This window comes from Mesoplodon densirostris, chromosome 2, assembly GCF_025265405.1.
Source record: "Mesoplodon densirostris isolate mMesDen1 chromosome 2, mMesDen1 primary haplotype, whole genome shotgun sequence".
Taxonomy (NCBI): domain Eukaryota; kingdom Metazoa; phylum Chordata; class Mammalia; order Artiodactyla; family Ziphiidae; genus Mesoplodon; species Mesoplodon densirostris.
Window position 1 is genome coordinate 140,386,243 of NC_082662.1, and position 20,497 is coordinate 140,406,739.

A 20,497-nucleotide genomic window follows, 5' to 3' on the forward strand; every position below is an offset into this window, starting at 1 on the left:
ATATCTATGTGGCGCTTCCATTCTTTATGGTTTTCATTAAGACTCTAATCCTGTTTAGAAGTCTGTCATTTTTAACTCCTCTGTTTAATTTGGGACAGCCGTAATCCTTCTTCACTACAAGCTGGAGGGAGACAGAACCCGATGGCTCTTTTCTTCTCGCAGTTGCATGCAGCCGGGGGTGGGAGGGGGTGGCAGGCATGGTGTGTGTGTGTCATGAGTGTGTGTGACGTGAATATGTGTGTGAGCCTGTGATGGGAGTACGTGTGAAGTGTGTATGCTGTCAGTGTGTTGGTGTGGAGTGTGAGTGGATGGCACGAATGTGTGTTTGTGCTCATGAGTGTGTTTGCATAAGAGTATGCGTTTGTGGAGTGAGGGGGTATGTGTATGTCAGGGGGCTATCATTCACTGTATCCTTTTTTTTCAGAATCACACACATTCTTGAGTTGAGGCCTAACCATTGGTTTCCAAGGCACGGGGGCCGTTCTCCCCTCCCCCGCCATGGCCTGCCAGGCTGTCTCCCCTAAGACAAGCTTGGAGTTGGAGGGGAGTCTTGAGTCCAGCCTGTCACTCATCAGGGACCTTGAACTCCTGCTTAGAGCTCCCCAGTAATGGAAATCTCCCTTCCTCCCCATTTTGTTGGTTTATAGAAAAATTCTTCCACTGGACTATTCTTTGTGAGGGAGGCCTAGAGTTGTTTTACTTTGTTTAATTCATATGTAAAAAGTCTACTCCCAAGGAACCAGTAAGAAAAGACATCTAAAAGTGACATCCTTTTTTGTGTCCTTTGCTCTCCCCAGAGCACATACCAAAGCTCATTCCCTCTGCTTTGGCTTGTGATGTTTTCCTGCCCAGGACACTATACTCTCCCCCTCCTCAAGTCCCACCTCCTCCGTGGAGCCTTCTCTGCTCTTCAACTCACACTTGACACCCACCTTCTCTGGACCCCCCCCCCCCAAAGGGCTTATAAGAGGTACAATGCTTAGCACCTAAAAATATTCTGTCTCTGGGTCATCTGGGTAAAATTCTGGTTGACCCACACTACACATTTCAGCTACCTATTTCCCTAGAGAGTTTGGGCATCAGGGCCACCAGATATGATGGTTCAGGTTGTGTACTGTACAAAGGCATCTGGCTGAGGGCCAAGTGAGGCTGAAACCAGGTTTTCACTCATCTTACCAAGCCATGCACCTAGAGGGGGCACCTTTCCCAAACTGCACAAAAGGACTCTTATTGGCTAGAGGTGGTCAGGGAGCCTCAGAGAGTTCAGTCCTGTTGTCTCAAGGCCCCCAGTAGCAGCCAGAGGAGTGCTTATTGAGGGACACAGAGAGTGCTGCCTTCCTTCCCCACTCCTCGGCAGATGAACCTGGCCCCCACAGCCCTCCTTCAGAAGACCTTGACCCCTCTGTGTAATCCCACCACACTCCGGTCACCACTTAGCTCCACATGCCCTCATCTGACTCCAGCTTAATTTTCACTTCTCAGTATCTGCCTTTTAGAGTCCTAAATCTTTTTTTCACATCTTTGTTATGTCCTTCCAACTAGTTACCAAGCTCTAGGAGGGTGGAGAGCATGCTTGCATTCCATTGGCTTTCGGCCACCCCTGTGACATCTATCCAAGGACTCGGTCCCACTGGGGACCAAGGTAGTGTTGTTGACACACTGAGCCACCAGCTGAAGGAGCAGAGAAACCAAAGTTCTGTGTTCAGAGCCATGAGTCAGGGCAGCGACCCATCTCCCGAAACACCAGCTCAGCCGGGCATCTTGGGGGACAGAACCCATCTACTCAGCCTCCTTCCTGCTCTGGTCCTAGTTACCTGCAAAAGGTTCCTAAGGATTAGAAAGTTCTGCACCAACTCAGTCTATCTCCTGGTTTCTCTCTAGGGTGACCCAAAGTACTGGACAGGAAAATGAAGAAGTGGCCCCAGCCCTTCACCAGATTAACCTTTAATTATCACTTAGTAAATCATCGATTAGGTTTCTGACGGGCAGTGGCTCGGCAGGGACTAAAGCTGTACCCCTTCAGATGCATGTTTGGTTTGGATGAGGGACAGGCCCGCATGGAGGCAGAACATCCCAGGAAATGGCCTTTAGCTGGGTCTATGGCGTGGTTTGGTTGTGCCTCTGCAGAAAACTGTGTGAGGCATGTCTAACCTGCAACAGTGGGAAAAGTTGCCTTTTCTTCCTCAAGACCTCCAACCCCGGGTCCCTGGCTGACCCCCTCCACTTCCATCTCCACCTTTCAGCATTGGTACACCCTCAACCCACCCTCACACTCCAAAATAAAGCATTCAGGAAGTCACTAAATAGCAGTATTGATGCTCCATCCCCGCATGCCCTGAAATGATAATGCATCACCCGTGGTGCGTATCCAGACAGAGCCAGATTACGCTCAGGTGGTTAAAAGTCCAGGTCTAATTAGAGTTCCAGGGAATCAAGCCATTGTATTATTAATGATCTTCCTCCAATGTTCTGATTAAAACAGTAATTTTAATAAGCACAGCTCGATGCTAAGTGTTCGCTGAGCACCTAATTACATCAGTTATAATTCCAAAATTATTTAAAATTCCTTTTTTCCACCAGACCCTGCATGCACCAAATAAAATAGAGACTCAGACAACTTGGTGATTACTGCCTGTAATTAATTTCTTAAGCACCTGGTTTTTTTTTTTAAAAAGGAAAAGAACCTTTTGTCTCTCTTCCATCTCCCTACCTCCCCCTCCACCCCTTTGTATCCCCAGAGGCTCTGTGACGTTGGTTACATTAGAGGCCACCACTGAAGGAGGCCACGAACAGAAAGAAGTGAGGAAGGTAAAGATTTGAACAGTCCCTCTCACCACCCTTCAGGCAAGGGGAGGCTGCAAAGCTCCAATCTGCACTGATGGCTCAGACAGGGCTGGGCACTAGGGGCGGGGAGGCGGGAGCACCCAAAGGGCTTCTAACCAAGAGCCCGTTCCTCACCACATCGCTGTCTTCCTTAGACCAGCTTCGGATGCCTTATTTAATGATCGCACTTGCATCTCTAGGAGGGCAGAGGCATTGTGGCTGTCCACATTGTGGACATTGTGTCCAATTGTGTCCAATTGTTCCCATTGTGGCTGTCCACAAATTCTTCTGACCCGTGAGCCACTTGAGTTAAAAAAGAGACCTCAAAAAAATAAATTAGGGCTTCCCTGGTGGCGCAGTGGTTGGGGGTCCGTCTGCCGATGCAGGGGACATGGGTTCATGCCCTGGTCCGGGAGGATCCCACGTGCCGCGGAGCGGCTAGGCCCGTGGGCCATGGCCGCTGGGCCTGCGCGTCTGGAGCCTGTGCTCCGCAGCGGGAGAGGCCGCAGCAGTGAGAGGCCCGCGTACCGCAAAAAATAAATAAATAAATTAATTAATTAATTAAAATTCAAAAAACAAAAAAAGAGGCAGGCAGAGGAAAAAAAAAAAAGAGACCTCACACCATTTCACTCTGTTCAAGGACACCAGAATTTCAGAAAGAATGGTCTGCTGAGTCATCTGAGAGTTGAGCTGCAGAGTTTTCTTTTTTAAAAAATCATAAGTTATCCATAAGTTATCGGTCTATCCCCAGAAATAACACCAATTCCCCTGCGTTTGTGCGATAAACTCGATCCTGAACAATGCACGGCTGTGGCTCTCACTTCACATGACCCTCGTGACAACAAATGAGTTAGGAACGGCAGTTGTTAGCATTCGCACACCCAATCAGTATGCCGAGATAGAATCAAATCGCAGCTTTATTCTGTCTCCCACCATGGCTTTACTTATGTCAGGGGCAGGCTGCATAGCTCATCAGCTCACTCTTGGATAATAAAAAGTCCTTCACGTCTCAAGCACAGTCTCCATTCAGAAGCATAATGCCCAGTTCCAAACCAGAAGAAAAACTCTGGCCTTGACTGATGCCCAGATCTTTCTCTCCCCGACCCCCAGCCTGGGCTGGCGCACACTCCCCACTTGTGGGTATGGGAGGTGGGGAGGCGTGTTTCTTCTCTTTCTGTCACTTACCTTCCTGCACTCGAGCTGTTGTTACTCCTTTAGAAGAGGAGGAGGGGAAGGGTCAGGGAGGTCCCTCTCTCTTGAACTGGAATTTTCGCAAGACAGCCTCATGCTCTCCGAGCAGGCTGGCATTTCTGACTCTTTCGGGGCTGAGTCCTCCCTGGGCCTGTGGACACCTCTCTGCCAAGCTGCTTTGGCTGCTGCTCCCATCAGGCGGGCAGTACTTCCCCTTATCCTGCCACTCTCCCCTCTGCCTCCATTAGCCAGCAGTTCCCTTCACGTGAAGATGCTCACACTAGTGACTTAGCCCCACCTCCAGGGGTCCTCTTGGACAAGTAGTAAAATGCTACCAGGCCGGCTTTCCTTCCTGAGGTGTCCACATCTAGATCTGATGCAAGGCAGCCCTTGCACATCCTCGGCCTGACACCATCACTGGGGAGCTCAGTGACCTCCCAGGGTCCTGCCTGCACTCTGTCCCCTAAGAGCTCGCCACCTTACCCTCTGGATTTCCTGCCTCCTGGCTTTTCCTGTCCACTCTGACCCCTACAGTCCAGAGGATGCATCAAGCTTTCTAAGTGGTCCTACTGAAGGGTGGCTAGGTCACAGCATCCCAAGGTCCTCCTCCAAACATCTCACAAAATCCTTTCGTCATTCCTTTGACCCTTTCATTGCATTGATCTGGGTCAGGGGATACAGAATAAAGGGTAGAAGAATCATGAACTTGGATCTTAAGAATCTACTCTGAAATCTTGCATGACAGCCGGCCACCGTACTTTAGCAAGCTGCATTCATTGTATCTCGGTGCCTTGGTGGATGCTTTAATTTTGACATCCGCTAATACTTAGAGATGTGGAAAGTGAGGCTCAGAGAGGTTCAATGGCTTACCCAGCACAGCTGAGTACCTAGTGTGGCTGAGCCAAGTTCTTCTGACAGTAACAGCCGTGTCCTTTCCATGACACCATGCACCTCTGCTGAGTTAGAAACGTTGTCTATTTAAACAAACCACAAAAAGGCTTCACATCACCTAATGGATCCCAGCAGAATGCCAGCAGTCTCAGCCACACCTAGAGAGTCTTTGCATAGTTCTTAGTACATTTACTTAAGGAGCTTAAACTAAAACCTGCATCACTGAGCAAGTGTGATTAGCTTCTCAGCAGGTATTTATAGACGTATTTTATGTAGGAAACTGGAGTTGGAACATACAGGGATATCCCATATGAAGAAATAAAAAGCAGAGCCCTGTGAATAACCTAAAAAGAGAGAGACCTCAGAAGAGCTTAAAAAGTATGTTTGCGTCTTGCCAGTTGGACAGGGGGTCAGAGTCTAGATTCAGAGAGAGGGGTCACAGAGGTTGATGGAAGAAGACTGTGTGGAGCAGTCATTTGCACGTGTAGGGGAGGGAAGGACATTCTGATTAGCAGGAATGCATGAGCGAAGAAAGTTAAGGAGGCAGGACCACGCTGGGCAGGAGAGGAGGCCAGCCTGCCAGGGGTGGGATTCATGCTGACAGAAGAGTCCAGAGTGGGAAGTTCAGCCTGGGTGGGGAGTAGAGGTTAAAAGACTGAAACATTGGACTGGGGTATTTGGATTCTAAACTTCATCCAAGAAGCATTTTTTTCGTGTTGTTTTTGAATTTTGTTTTTTGTAGGGGAAGGTACTGGTTTTTGATTGTTTTTTAGCTGAGGCCATCATTGCAAAACACTGCCTCCGGGAAGGCTTCCTTGATTTGCCCTTCTTCTTTGCTCTTGGAGTTTTACCACATCTTGGTCATAGTGCTGTTTTGTTATGATCTGGGGGGTCCATCTGTCTTCCTGACAACACTATAAGTATTTCAGGATCAGGGCCATGTCTGTCCATCTTGGAACTTCATGCCTACACGGAATACATAGCCAGTCCCTAATGTATTAATAATAACTGACAGCTATATCTCACGCACTGGGCTAAGTGTTTTCTAACCCATGCCACCCATTATACCTAAGAGGCAATTTAGTTAGGAGTTCTGCAGCCAGCCTGCCTAGGTTTGAATCCCAGCTCTACAACTTACTGGCTATATGACTATCAACAAATTCACTAAGACTCCCTGTGCCTCCGTTTCCTCCTCATCTGCAGATAGCAAGTCTTATAGAAGTACGTGCTCTACTTATCACCATTTTGCAAATCAACAAATGGGGCTCAGAGCTGAGTAACGTGCCAAAGGTCACGCAGCTAATAAGCAAAGGGGCTGGGATTTGGACCCAGGCAGCTTGAGTCTAGGGCCCATGCCCTCAACGACTACGCCTTTTTGAAGAAAAGAAAAAATGAGGGTGTGCAGAACACACGTAGTGTGGGGAGAAGAAGAGGGAGACCGATGGGCCATCAACCACCAGCCCGCTGTGAGGATGGGGGCCTGCAGCTGGGGCCAGAGGAGGGACGCAGCAGGCGTGCCATGATAGGGACAGACCTAGGACGACACATGAGAGAAGAAATGCAGAACTTCTCCTTTTCCTCCCTTCTCTTCTGTTTCCACCACCCTGGCCCTCCGTGACTTACCCCCCAATCACTTTTCTCACCAGCCATCTCGTCCTGATACACGCCCATTCCTGGGCTTCTTCCTGTACCTTCTCATGTTTGTTCTCCATTCATGCTTTTCTCTCCTCACAGAATGCCCTTCCTCCATTCCTGCCTCTCAAAATATCGCCAAGTTTTCAAGGCCTGCTACACAGGATGACACCTTCCTGGTCCCTTCAGCCCGAAGTGATCGTTCCCCATTGAAACTCTTATATGACATCTTTCACGTTCTAGCTTCCCCACCAGAGAGGATGCTTCTGGAGGGCACTGGAGGGCCATGACTAAAACTCGGATTTGCTATACCACAGCACAGGACTTGATACCTGGTGTGTTGAATAAATGAGTAGACGAAAGAAGGAAGGATCCGTAGCCGGATGGACTAATGTATGAGTTAATGAATGAATAGACAAATGAACAAATTATAAGTACCAAGTGTATTTCCACCACATGCAGGTCCACCCAGTTAGAAAGCAAGTCTACATGGAAGTAGATGCCTGAGGCCAGGCCAATCAACCTGTACTGACTCGTCCCCAGGGGGCAGGGCACTGTGGCTCTGTAGTCATCGCTGCCTCGGTGGAATGGTCTTTATTCAATTGGCCAGTCTCTACCAGTTCCCAAAGCAGCACCGAGGCCCGGGATTCAGCAAAGCATGGGACCCTCCCTGCCGCATACCACCTTGCCAAGGTTAAATGAACGAATGGCAGGAATGAATACGTGAGCACTATACAGAAAGGAAATTGAAAAGTTTTAATGTAAGTGTAGGAGACTTTTTTCCTTAGGCAGAGATTTAACTTACACTCATATCCTCCACCTCTCTCTCTGTTTCTTACACACACATGCACACTCGCCCACTCACCTATTAACATGTCCCAGGAAGCTGTGAGTGACAAGAAACTGCTCTGTCCTTCCCTGGGGAGCTAGTCACTTAGCATACTAAGAAAAATCAGAGAGAGTATTTTCAGATTTGATGTGTCAGGGAGGACAAGATGGCCTCGCCTCAGATGGTTAGAAAGGCAAGTTGAGAAATGATGGAGAAGATGCACGCCATGGGTCCACTGGAGACCAATATTCAGAGCACGAGGGTCCAATGGCTTCCTGTCTACTCAGAATTGGACGATAGCTTAGGCAGAGAGGGGGAGGCCCATCTCAGATCCAGCGCCTCTGGGTAGAGCTTTCTTATGTGCACAGCTGTTGACAGGGGTGGACGGAAGAGGGGCCGGGGCACTTGAGCTTTTGACCAGATCCCAGTCCAGCTTTCACCATCCGGTAGGATTTTGCTCTCCCTACATCAAGATGAGCTGGGAACTTCAACCTGGGGTCCCTTCAATACCCCAGAATTCCACAGAAGATATCAAGGATGGAAAATCAGCACACAAGGAGTCCCCAAGGCCTTACCAGCCCCCATCAATAACCCTGAGGGGCAACATCAGAGGCAGAAATGCAGCTGGGCACTGGGAGGCAGGAACTGGAGCCTGGTGTGGAGACGATGCCAGGAACTCTGCTAAAGGGAGCTCGTTAGGGCCCCCTTGAGGAGCTGTGGTGTCCTGAAGGCCCCACTTTCCCTCTTAGAGGACTCCCTGAGTCCTCTTCTCAAACAACACTGAAGGTAGCCCCATCCCCTACCCAGGCAACAGCAAAGGTGTTCTTACCCCAGATCTCCGACCAGCCTCTTCTGGGGCCCTGATGATTCCCTCCCCAAACCTCACCTTTTAGAGCTTACATGCTTTAGAGCCGTACATGCTTCAAAGAGAATTTGGGATTAACGGGAGGGCCACACCCTCTTGTCTGGCTCTCCTGGTGACTGGAAGGCAGGGGAGCCAGAAGTGGAAGCGGTGGGGCCCAGAAACCAGGACGTATTAGGCAGATGCCAGCTGTCAGATAAATCAAGCTCCATGTGGGCTCTCTGCATCCAGGGGCCCCACTGGAAAAGTCTGGAGGAATAGAAGTGTGAATGAACGAATGGGAATGGACAGGTGAAGGGGCATCCCTGCTTCGTTACTCCATCCCTTTGCCATCATCACTTTCCCCTCTGGGACAGACAAGTTGATGTAGGCCCTGTAGGGAGCTTTGTGGGCCCTGGTTAAACCCAGGCATCTGGTTTCCAGGTGAGAGATCTGATTTAGCAATTTCATAGACCCTGTATTTCCCAAATCCTCTCATCTCCTAATTCCTACCCCACCTGCTTTCCCTAACTGAATAAATCCATGGTTGTCATGGAGACAACATAGTATCAGCCTCTCTGCTTCTTTGTAGAGCCTTCCAAAAAAACAGCACTAGAGAGGGCCCCTTCTGGCACAGGAGTCCTGTGTGAGAAAGTATGGTATGGTATTTGGAATATCTGCTTTGCCCATTCACTTTCTTCCCTCTTTGTACTTCTTGTTTGCCCAAGTTCCACCTTCTTCCTTAGGAGACTAAGCTCAGTTTGACTTTTTCCAGCTAAGGATCCTGTATTTCAGTGTTCTTCAGCCTCCAGTAGGGATTATGTCATGAATAAAGACAACAGTTTGAGTGGCTGTGTAGACCTAATTCTCCCCATATGATAGATAGATCAGCAGTCTCAGCCCAAAGAGGCGAGGTAGCTTACTCAAGGTCAGCCTGCACAGGAGTGCAGAGTCTGGGTGCGGGCCCTCTGCGGCGTCCTGCGCAAACACTGCCGCCTTCGGTGGGTCTGCGCAGACAGATTGAGCGTGATAACTACCACTGTTAAGCACCAACTGCGTGCAAGGCTCTTTGTGTACAGATGTCACTTAAACCTCAGAACAACCTGGTGAAGTTAATACTATTATTGTCAGCATTTCACAGAGGAGGAAACTGAGGTGCAACAAGGACCATAAGGACCATTTATTAATGTCATACAGTCGTTAATTATAGCAGCTGGATTTGAAACTGAGGACTGTCTCCTTCAAAGTCCAGCTTTTTTTTTTTTTTTTTTTTTGCGGTACGCGGGCCTCTCTCACTGTTGTGGCCTCTCCCCTTGCGGAGCACAGGCTCCGGACGCGCAGGCTCAGCGGCCACGGCTCACGGGCCCAGCCACTCCACGGCATGTGGGATCTTCCCGGACCGGGGCACGAACCCGTGTCCCCTGCATCGGCAGGCAGACTCTCAACCACTGCGCCACCAGGGAAGCCCAAAGTCCAGCTTCTTAACAAGGACAAAGTAAATATGGCCTCTACCAAAAGGGTAGAGGAGGAGCCATCATTACCCAAGCGCTCATCCATAGGATGAATTCCACTCTTTGGGGCCAGAAATGTCTTTCCCCATCATCCTTTCCCCTTTGACTGCTGCATGACCTTCTGCTGGGTTTTATGAATGAGAAGGAAAAAATATGATTGAAAAGTTCAACCAATTTTGGCTCCCACTCTGGGAGTGATAGATAGCTTTAATTACTCCAAATTACTCAGCCACCCCACTCTTCTCCCCCAAGTCATTAAAAATAGATTTTCTCTTTGGACGTCACTCTGCCCTGGGGTCTCCAGATAGTCAGAAGTTCTTAGGAGACGGCCCCAGGGTCAGCTTTTGGTCAGAAGGTTGCATGTTGCTTTGGTTGCAATCACAGGCTCCAGAACCTCCAGCTGGTTTTCGGGGAGGGGGGGGGCGGGACGGGGGGGCGGGGGGTCTCCTTCTTCTTAATGATATTGATCACGTGACTTTCACAGCTCCCAGGGGGGGCAGTGGGCTGGGTTGGTGTTTACTTTATGAAGATTTAAGGTGATCTCACACATGACTATTGATTTTTAAAGAACTGGACCTAACCCTGGGAACAAACAATACTAAGTTCTTCACATTAATTACTGGGAAGTTGATTCCTAGGGAAAACTGAAGCTGAAAATAGGAGCTCAGAGGTGCCCTGGTCCCTGATGAACAGGCAGGACAGGTGAGACAGGTATTGCTGTCCCCATTTTAAAAATAAAGAAGGGAGGCTTGAGGAGGTTAAGCAGCTTGTCCAAGGCCTCACCGTGAACAGCTAGCAAGACCAGGACAGGAGGCCCCTGCCACCTCCACTGCCCCCACTCTGTGCCGACTGAAGTTCAGAGCAGACTCAGGATGGAGACTCTGAAACCCGTTCAGAGTCATGTCCATTACTGTTATGGTCCTGGCAGGTTTTAAAAAAATCTAGCAGGGCATCCTCACCCCCACCAGCCCATCTCTTCCCTCACCCTCTCACATCACCCCTTGTGTTGTCTGGCTCCAGATGCGCCAGCTGAATCGCTGTCAGCAACCAGAGAAAAGTGAGCAAGAGGCACGCAGTGGTCAGGAAGGGAGCGTAGTTACAGCGGCTGGGCCCTGACGTCCAGGAGAAAGCAAGGGGACCCTGACAGCCCACCCTTGGGGGCAGCCCCAGGAGAGGGGCCTTTCCCTACTGCTGCCTGTGCCTCCACCGCACCACCTCAACCTGGGGGTCGGATGAACCTGGACTCCAGTTCTGTTTCCGCCACCTACAAGGCATGCAACTTGGGCAGTTTGTTTAACCCAAGACTCAGTTTTTAATAAGTAAGGTGGGCCTAATCCCTCGCCTGCAAGGCTGATGATGTAAGGATTAGGTGAGGTGACATAGGGAAAGTGCCTGGCGTGCAGTAGGTGCAGGATAAACGGCCACTATCATCATCGTTCCTGCTGCTTCATTCCCTTGAACAAGCTCAGTCAACTGCCCGGCTCAGAGGGAGGTGGTGCCAGGCAGGAGGCCTCAGTCCCCCTCGCTTCTCCCCCTATCCCTGAAGAGCAGATCCAAGGACGCGATCTCACTTCTGCCCCCAAGCACACCCAGCGGGGGAGAATTAGATTAAGATGCTGTTTCAGGCATCCAGTTGACAGTCAGCTCTTTGCCTGTAAAGGATAGGAGAGAGGATGCAGGTATTATTCTGTGGAGTCTTGCTGACTCAAAGGGGCCATAGTGTGAGGCACGTCCAGAGCCAGGGGAGCCTGGCCTGTTCCCGGAGGGTCCACTTTGGCTTGGGTGCCTGAGAGAAGCTGACCAGGGCTGGGGCCTTGGGCTGGCCTCCCTGACCATCTGCCCATGTTCCTCTCCCTGTGAGGACTGTGAACCCTGGCCCCATCGAGTGTACAGGGAAGGCAGAACCCTAAGCTCTCAGACCTCCCAGTGCTGGTTGTACCTGTTCGCCACGGGGCTGACAAGATTTGGGGTAAGCGGTGAAGAGAGACTCCTCCCAGGGCTTCCCTGGTGGCACAGTGGTTAAGAGTCTGCCTGCCGATGCAGGGGACATGGGTTCGTGCCCCGGTCCAGGAGGATTCCACATGCTGCGGAGCGGCTGGGCCCGTGAGCCATGGCCGCTGAGCCTGCGCGTCCGGAGCCTGTGCTCTGCAAAGGGAGAGGCCACAGCAGTGAGAGGCCCGCGTACCGCAAAAAAAAAAAAAAAAAAAAAAAAAGAGAGAGACTCCTCCCACCACCCATGGGAATAGGTAACAACTGCTGGGCGCTGGCCAGCTCCTAGGAGCAGTGGAGTCAGAGAAACCAAAGCCTCACCTGCCCTCTGGTTGCTTCCAGCCTTCTGAATCCTGCTCTGGCCCCAGCTCCATCTCCTGGAACGAACCCCTGAACCCCCTGTCCCTCCTTTCCTCAGAAAGATCCCTTATGACATGTCACCACCACGGGCCACGGAGGATGCGCTGCAGCTCGCCACCTCCACTCACTGTGAGACAGAGACCAGGGTTAAGCCAGCCCTTTGGGTGCCTCTATTTCCTGGTGGAACAAATGGATCCCTAACCTCCCTTCCTCCCCAGGGAGCTGTGCAGATCAAATGAGATAAGGGGTGTGAAAGCACTCAGAAAGTGCGAAAACCCTCTCTGGGTATCGGCATCTGTTGTGATTGTGCCTTGGAGCTCATCCCGCACACGAGCCCTGGTGGGGCTTCCCGTCAGTCTGCCCTCAGCTGTGAATGCAAATGAGCATCAGATTGCTTCTTGAAAACAGATCTGGTTTGGGAAAAAGAGGAGAAACTGGGTGTAAGACCCTACAAACTCCAAGGGGAGAGAGGCTGGGCTGTCAGGGAGGGACCACCAAGAGAAGATACAAAGGAAAGGAGAGAGGTGTGGGGAGCCAGTTGCGTTTCAGCTGCTGCGCACTTTGCTCCAGGCCCTGGGGACCAGGAGGCTGTAGCTCAGGCCAACTGCATGCTTCCACCCAGGCTGCGTCACTTCCCACCCCCTGCCACCTGGCTCTCAGCCACTGAGAAGGCCACTGTTTCTTTCCTTGTGTCAGGAGGCAGGGGACACATGTGGGGACAGGTGTACCATCTGGCAGGGGGGAGCAGATTCCAGAGAAGCAGGGGATTAAATGCTCTGACCTCAAGGGGCCCTACCAGCCTGGGGAACAGCTTTCCCTTATTCCTTCCCTCTCTCCCTCTCTCTCTTGCATGACTGCAAAGGAATCCTTCAGCCTCTAGAACAGAGAGCCCATGCCAAAGCTCCCTGACGAGAACCTCCAAGCTCTGTCCTTTGAGCCACGACTGTCCCTTGATTATACCTCTACTGCGGCATCTATTCTACCGTATTAAGATGATCCTGTTTCCTTTGTCCTCAGCCAAACCATGGGCCCCGGGGGGACAGAGAATGTCTCCCGATGCCTAATGGAGAGCTTAACACAACATAAATGCTCTGTAAATACTGAAGGACCACATGGCACCCAGTCACAGCCCATGGTCAGAATCCTCTGTGTTGTTCTGCTTTCAACTCAGCTGCTTCTCTGATAGTTGCCCCCAGATTCTCAGAACCAAGGTGGCTCCTGCTAGGCATCCACACAGGGTGGCAGAGATACAACCTTCATTCTCTTTCCCCAGCTTTACGCACCAAAGGGCTTCTGTCCCTCCGTCCACCATTGGGGAACTCTTCTCTGAAGAGTGGTGGGTTTGCACCTGATGGTAGTAACTCTCCAGGCTGATAGTAACTACCAGGGCCACAGAGGCCTTCTGGGCCTCACCCTGGGTAGTCCAAGCCCTATGGATGTGCCCTGTCCTTCAACATCTTCAGGAAGGAGGATGGTTCCAGCTGTTCCCTTGGTGATTCGTCCCCACAGCCGATGATAATCTGATATCACATCCCTTGCTGTGCAGGGCGCTGCACCCTGTGGGCTGACCAGTGTGCTTAAAGGGGAGGGAGTTGGGTGGGGGAGAGAACCACTCCGAACTCTGCACCCCTGCTGAGCCCTTCCCACGTACGTCAACCCCACAGACTGAGGCCAAGGGAGGCACTGGAGATGAGGGACCCTGGGGTCAGAGGAGACCAGAACACAGTATGAGTCACCTTTCATGAAGAGTGTTTCTTCAGTAAATGACTTAATCGGACAGTTATATTCATTAGAGGTGTAATTACAAGACATAAGATCAAGCGGAGAAGAATGCCAAGCATGTGGGGGGAATCCAGTGCGGAGCGGTCCCCTGGTCCTGGGGAGAAGGCGGTGGAGGCAGGCGGGAGAGGGGCGTCCTCCATCGGAGGCACCTCACCACCACACTCCTCTGCCGACACAGCCACCCTCAGATCCCAGCACTCGGAGCAGGGGGGGCGGGGAGCCTCAGGCATAATTAAAGCGCAGTCATAATAAACAAACACTAATTAAAGTGTCACTGAGTGTCCCATTAGACTCTGAGTCAGCCCTGACAAAGCGGCCTGACACGGTGGACACTCTCCAGGAGAAGCTCCCTTGCCTTCTCCAGCTTCCCGGGACAATGCCCATCCCCTCCCCATCCTCCCCCACCCACCAGGTCCTAGAGCAAGTGCCCGCCTTCGCCTGGTGCAGGGTGAAGTGGCCCCTGACCCCAGAAGTTTGAACTTGGTCTTTCAGGGCCTCCATAGACTCAGAGATATTAGAACCAATTTCTCCCTGGCTATAAAGCAGTCCCCAGGCTAACCTCCATCTCTCCTCCCCCTGAGTCAGTCTAGTTCCTTCCACTAGTTCCTTTCGTAGTCCCTAGGCAGAGTTTGATTCTATTTCTTCATGGCCCCAGGGCCTGACACTTAAAAAGCTTTCCCAAGACATGAGGTCACATTTACCAGTGGTTCTCGTAAGAATCACCTGGAGAGCTTGTTGGAACCATTTCTCAGGCCCCGCCCCATCCCAGAAGTTCTAACCCAGTGGACTCTGGATTTTTATGCCCCTTAAGCTCACAGGTAATGCCAAGGATGTTGGTCTGAGAACTCAGGCTACCTCTTCATGGAGGACATTCTTTTGGCCAAGGAGTGGCAGGCTGGAGAGCTTACAGACATCATGTATTCCAGCTCTGTGGCCTTCTCCGTCCTTCCCAAGTTAACCCAAAACTGCCTTTCCAGATTTATACCCATCACTCTTCACCCTCATGCAACGTTTTCTGAAGAAACTCTGCTTTCCTATGTTTGCTCATGTGGTTCTTTCCACCTGGGATGCTTTTCATCTGTATAAATATTGTTCACCCTTGAAGACCCAGACCCAGGCCACATCCCTTACAAAGCCTTCCTGGGACTCCCATCTAGAGCACCATCCACACAGCTACACATGTAATTTTAACTTTTCCAGCAGCCATATTTTAAAAAGTAAGAAGAGACAGTTGAAATTAATAGTAGATTTTATTTAACTCAATATTTACTAAATTTTTATCTTTTCAACACGTGTCAATAAAAAATTATTACTGTGCTATTTTACATTCTTGTTTTCCGTGCTCAACCATCAACATCCCCGGTGTCCTTAGAGCACATCTCTAAGGACTAGAATTCGAACTAACCCCATTCCAGATGCCGGTGACCACACGTGCCCATACATTGGACGGCACAGACGTAGAAGTAGTATTTTCTTTGCTCTGAATTGCCTCAGCCCTGTTTCAATACCTCTCTTAGAACACACATCACTTTTCTTGTTTTTATTGCTGGTTTGTTTGCAACTTGAAGGTGATGGCTGTGTTTTAATGCTGCTGTTGATTTTATTCCCCTAAAGTGCCTAGCACTGGCCTTTCTCTAGGACACGATCTATGAATATGGGTTGATGAATGAATACAGAAACACATGATTATAGGAAAGACAGAGCATCCATGGAAACACCTGACTTTGAGGGCCTTCCTCCAGTCCCTGTGACATTTCTTTCCTATGGTTTGCATATGGCTGTTAGATCTTTGAGAAGAGAATAATTCAAATTTTAGGAACCACCCTCCTTATAAGTTTCCTGTTTCACTTTGCTCTTCAACTCAGTGTATTAAAAAAAAAAAAATTCCCACCAGGAGGGCTCAGGAAACAGGAAAAATAGTTGTGCTGTTGGTTTCACGTTTGGAGAAGAACAGGCTTCTCACTATCTCTGCGGCACTTGGCGTGAAAGTGGGCTTTGTTGCTGGAGACACTGCTCCCATTCAGGGCCCCCTTCCCCAGCTGCTGAGAGCTGGGCTGTGTTTTGACAGACGGGCCGAATGCAATGCAGACAGTTGTTTTAATTTCCAGCCAGATGCAGACATCACTCACACGGATCCCGAAACCCAGGAAAGGGAGGCCGGGCACTGGGCTGCGGCTCTCAGGCCTTCCGAGGGCGGGTTGGAGGGGGCTGGCGGAAGCCCCCCAGGTGGCTAGGGTCACAGATATCCTGAAGCGCTGAGAGTCCCAGGCCCGGGAGAGGCATGCTGGGAGAGCGTCTGGCAGGCACCTGCTGGAAAGGTGCTTCTGGTAGGAATCACAGGACATGAGTCAGGGGTCAATGGTTGCTCCTTGATGTGGGGTGCTATCAGTGGCTAGTGGCGTGGCTGGATCTTTGAACTGTCCAAGTCATTCAGGACAGAAATGAACAGTCTCAGGAAGGAGTCAGGCAAACTGTGGGAAATAGAATCCTATATGTCAGAGTTAGAAGGACTAGGGACAGCCTTCCTCTGGGGGCAGAAATACCTTCCACAGCCTCCCAGACACATGTCACCTTGACTCTGCTTACACGTCCCACGGAAGGGAGTCCCTGCTGGAAGCCAGGTCTGTTGCACTGGTGGACAACCTTGACTTTCTTCTGTCGAGATTTCCTGGAACTTTTCACCCATGAGTCTTATTGCAGCCACGCTGCCGCCCTTCAAACAGTGGCAGATAGCTTCCACGGCCACCTTGACATTCAACATCTTTGACCTAAATAAACATACAGGTCTATCGGCTGTACCTCCGATGCCACACCTGGGTCCCACCCCATCGTGACCACCCTCTGGAAAGTTTCTCTGGTTGAGCAACCCTCCTCTTAGAGCAGGTTGCAAAGACCTGAGCTGGGAACTCAGGTCATCTCCATCCTGACACCATGTCCATGAATGCAGCCCATGATCGAATTAGCCCCTTTAGCTATGACATCACCCTGTCAGGTCATATTGGACATAGAGTCAATTCAAGCCTCGGACCTATTCCGCATGAACTATTTCAAATCAGCTACTCCCCCACCTCCATTTAGAATATCAATGTTTTCACTGAATTGCAAGATTTTATATTTATGCTTTCTGCATTTTGTATTTTTATTATTAAAGGGAAGTTAGGGATGCTTAAAGCTGATCACATCACTCAGAGAAAAGCTTTGTAATTCAGAATGTTAAGTGTTTAGGATGTGGGGAGAATGAGCGGGTGTGGGGGGCACCCAACAGAGAGAAGGAAGGCTCCTGGGGCTGGTACCCAAGACCTTTCGTTGTCTGGCCCCTGGTTACACGCCACCAGCCTCATCTCTCAGCCCGCCCATCCAGTATACACTCCACACTTGAGTTAGGCTGAACTTAGCCATGATTACTTTTTTTTTTTTGCGGTACGCGGGCCTCTCACTGTTGTGGCCTCTCCCGTTGCAGAGCACAGGCTCCGGACGCGCAGGCTCAGCGGCCATGGCTCACGGGCCCAGCCGCCCCGCGGCATGTGGGATCTTCCCAGACTGGGACACGAACCCGTGTCCCCTGCATCGGCAGGCGGACTCTCAACCACTGCGCCACCAGGGAAGCCCCATGATTACTTTTGTTCGTGATAATCTCTCAGCTAGGAATGCCCTTCCAGGCATCTGCATTGGGCCCACTGTTACCCTGATTCACCCTTACTCGGCTGGTCCCTTCCTCCAGACAGGCTGGCCCCTTCCTCCAGACAGGTTGTGCTGGACGGCCCTCCTTTAAGCTGCCAAGGCCCCCAGGGCACATACCTATTGCCTGCAATGGATGTTGAGCACAGTGTAGAGCAGGTCTCTGTTTGTAATTATCAACTCCTACTGGGCTGCGTGCTCTTCCGGGGGGCAGGATCTGTGTCCTGTTCGCTGCTGTTTCTCTATCACGCAGCACCGGAGCCTCTCATAGTGACATTTGATAAACAGTTGCCGGGTGAGCAGTGTTAGACTCCATCCCGAGCCTCTCAGGAGCATGCTGTGAAGGCATCTCCATCAGATCCTTTGTCCCCCTGCTAGAGGCAGACCACTGTGCCGCTGGACCACAGGTTGTGTTTCCACTTGGGTTCGCACATCCAGTAGGTGGGGGACCTCTCTGCCCTAACAAATGAGATCCCACTCCCAGGCCAACAGCCTCCAGCCCCAGCCAGCAACAGATACCTAGGACATACCAAATGCAAGACTTCAATCTTCTGACCCTTTGCCTGGCCTTAATGTCACACCCGCTGAGCAGGTAAGGGTGAGTCATGACCAAACAGGCCCGGCTCGTGTCCCTGCAGGGCCCCACCTGGAAGCCAGGAGGAGGCCACATCCTCTGGGGGGCAGGGGCTTGATCTGTACATTCCCACTTTCCCCAGCAAGACAGGCAGCTCATCTCTGTTCCCATTTAGCCAGACTTTTCAAAGGATGGGAGATTTACTAAAGAAACTGAATGCAGGCATCAGAGAATGGGATAATTGGATCCAGGTGGTATGTTTGGTTGGCTGTAAAAAGACCATGCCATTAGATGAATATTATTTGATAGGAAAAGTTTCTCCTTCTCTCCCTTTTTAAAGGTTTTCTGTGCAGGCAGGATGTCTCAGCCCAAGCCCAGCTGAAAGCTCTTCAGAGACGAGTTGGTGGCACTCAATAGCCTTTCAACAGAGTTAACCATTTTCAGCCTTTGCCAGGAGCAGGCCCAGCTCTCCAGAAGACTTTAGTGCAGGCAAAGAGAAACTGGAGGATTTGCTTCCACCTCCAGCAAATGCAAGAAGCCTGGGGCTTGTTAGCTGTACCTGCCACGTGCGGGGCAATCAGATGAGAACACTGAGGCCACCGATTCACACACACACCCCCATTGTCACCTGTTAGGGGTGGTGACAGTGCAAATGTGGTTAGGTGTAGTTGAGTCTGAGCACACCTCTTCGAGGCATTACTCCCCGATCTAACCTGCTCTCTTTTCCCTCTTGGCCAGATCACCAGGGTCCCTGTGGAATCCTGTGAACAGTACACAACTTGTGGGGAGTGCCTGAGCTCGGGGGACCCTCACTGTGGCTGGTGTGCCCTGCACAACATGTAAGTTTGGAACATTCTGGAAAAAACCTGGAATGCAGAAATCCAGGTACTTTCCTGGGGGTGTTGATGAAGGATGTGACATCAGTTTGTAGGGAGAGAGGAATTTCCCTCTTCTGAGCAGTAATTCTCATCGTGGTTGGAGTGCTGAGAACAGGAAGAGGAAAAGAGGCCATGGGTGGGCCTTCTTTCTAAGTGCAGTGCCTCTGCCTCTCTGTTTTTCATTTCACCTCCAAGATCTGATCCCCCACCCCCTCCCCCCAGGCCAGCTGCTCTGAAGTCTGTACCTTTTCTACAGGGAAGGGTAGTGGTGTTGGAAGAGCTCACAGGGGAAGTTGTAGAATCTCTAGGTTTCCCAAGAACCTCCTCAGTGTAGCCTGAACGAGGTGCCTCCTTCCTGGAGTTTGCACTAGAGTTGGCAAGCTTGGACTCCAGTTAGCTGCTGTGTGACCCAGGATGGTCCACTGACAACTGTGGACCTCCATTTCCCCATCGCTAAATAGGGGTAATGCCTACCTCGCAGGTGAACTGTGAGGATTAAATGAAATAATAAATACTTTGGCAATAAGGAAGCTCAGGATAAGCTACACAAGTCAAAATAATAGTTATGGACGCAGAAGCCTTGGGAGGACCCTTCTGGCCTCATTAATTCCTGATTCCAAGAAGTCTGCATCTCACTCCAACTGGCCTCACATCCCTATTCAGATACATCCCCTGCCATTGAATACCAGCTCAATAGAAATGCAAAATCGCACTTAAACTTCCTAATTCGAAGTGCCCCAGCGGGAGAGGAGAGGGTGAAAACTCCAAAGGCAGGAGCTGGCTAGGAATTCTCTTCCCCAGTGGAGTTGGAAACTCCTTGGCTCCGTGCCAGCCGGCAAAGCATCCCCATAAAATGTGCAGAGTTTAGGGTGGAGGCGGAGGCGGAGGGCCAGAGTTCAGGGTCCTGCACAATAGCTCTTGGCTTCCAGCCTCTGCAGCAGGTGTTGGGAGGGCTATGGAGGGAGGGAGGGAAGCGGGCACCTCACAGATGCAAAATCCGGACTGGATTGGAGCCCACAGATACTGAGTTCCCTGCTTAGATTTGGAGGTAAGGGCCTCCCCCCAAAAGTTTTGCCAGAAATGCTCTCACCAGAACCCGGACAGTGAGGCGCCATTTAGGTCAGACCAGTGGTAAAGAAACTGACGCTGCTCCCACTATGCCCCCAGAATGGCAAAGGTGGCTACACTTGGGTTCCCTTCAGTGAGGCTGGCCTGACAGCCAGAAGGCTCTCTCACCTCAAGAGGATTTCTTTCTCCACAGAATCTGACAGCCACTCCCAGCTTCATGCCTTGTCCTGGGCTACCTGCCCTCTCACTGTGCGGTGGGTAGATCCGGCCATACTACCCACTCCCTGCTCTCCCTGCCAGTCTAGCCTCGATGTCCAAGTCTCTCGGAGGCCCCAGACCACCCCGTCATCCTCCTGGGCCAGGTCAGCTGGGGCTCCTAGAATGACCGGACCACACGAAGATAGTCTCAGCTTTCCTCTGCCGTCTGAGCTCCTTCCCTGTCCTCACCTG

The 20,497-nt window shown here is 51.0% G+C and overlaps 1 protein-coding gene across 4 annotated transcripts in view; it reads left to right on the forward strand.

The window, feature by feature from the left end:
* The window catches only part of PLXNA2 (plexin A2), a 217,485-nt gene that overhangs the window by 120,114 nt on the left and 76,874 nt on the right, over window positions 1–20,497 (forward strand). For all 4 annotated transcript variants that reach the window (XM_060090971.1, XM_060090972.1, XM_060090973.1 and 1 more), the window contains one exon: window positions 18,840–18,940. In XM_060090971.1, the coding sequence (XP_059946954.1) occupies window positions 18,840–18,940 (101 nt within the window). The remainder of the gene's footprint in view (window positions 1–18,839; window positions 18,941–20,497) is intronic.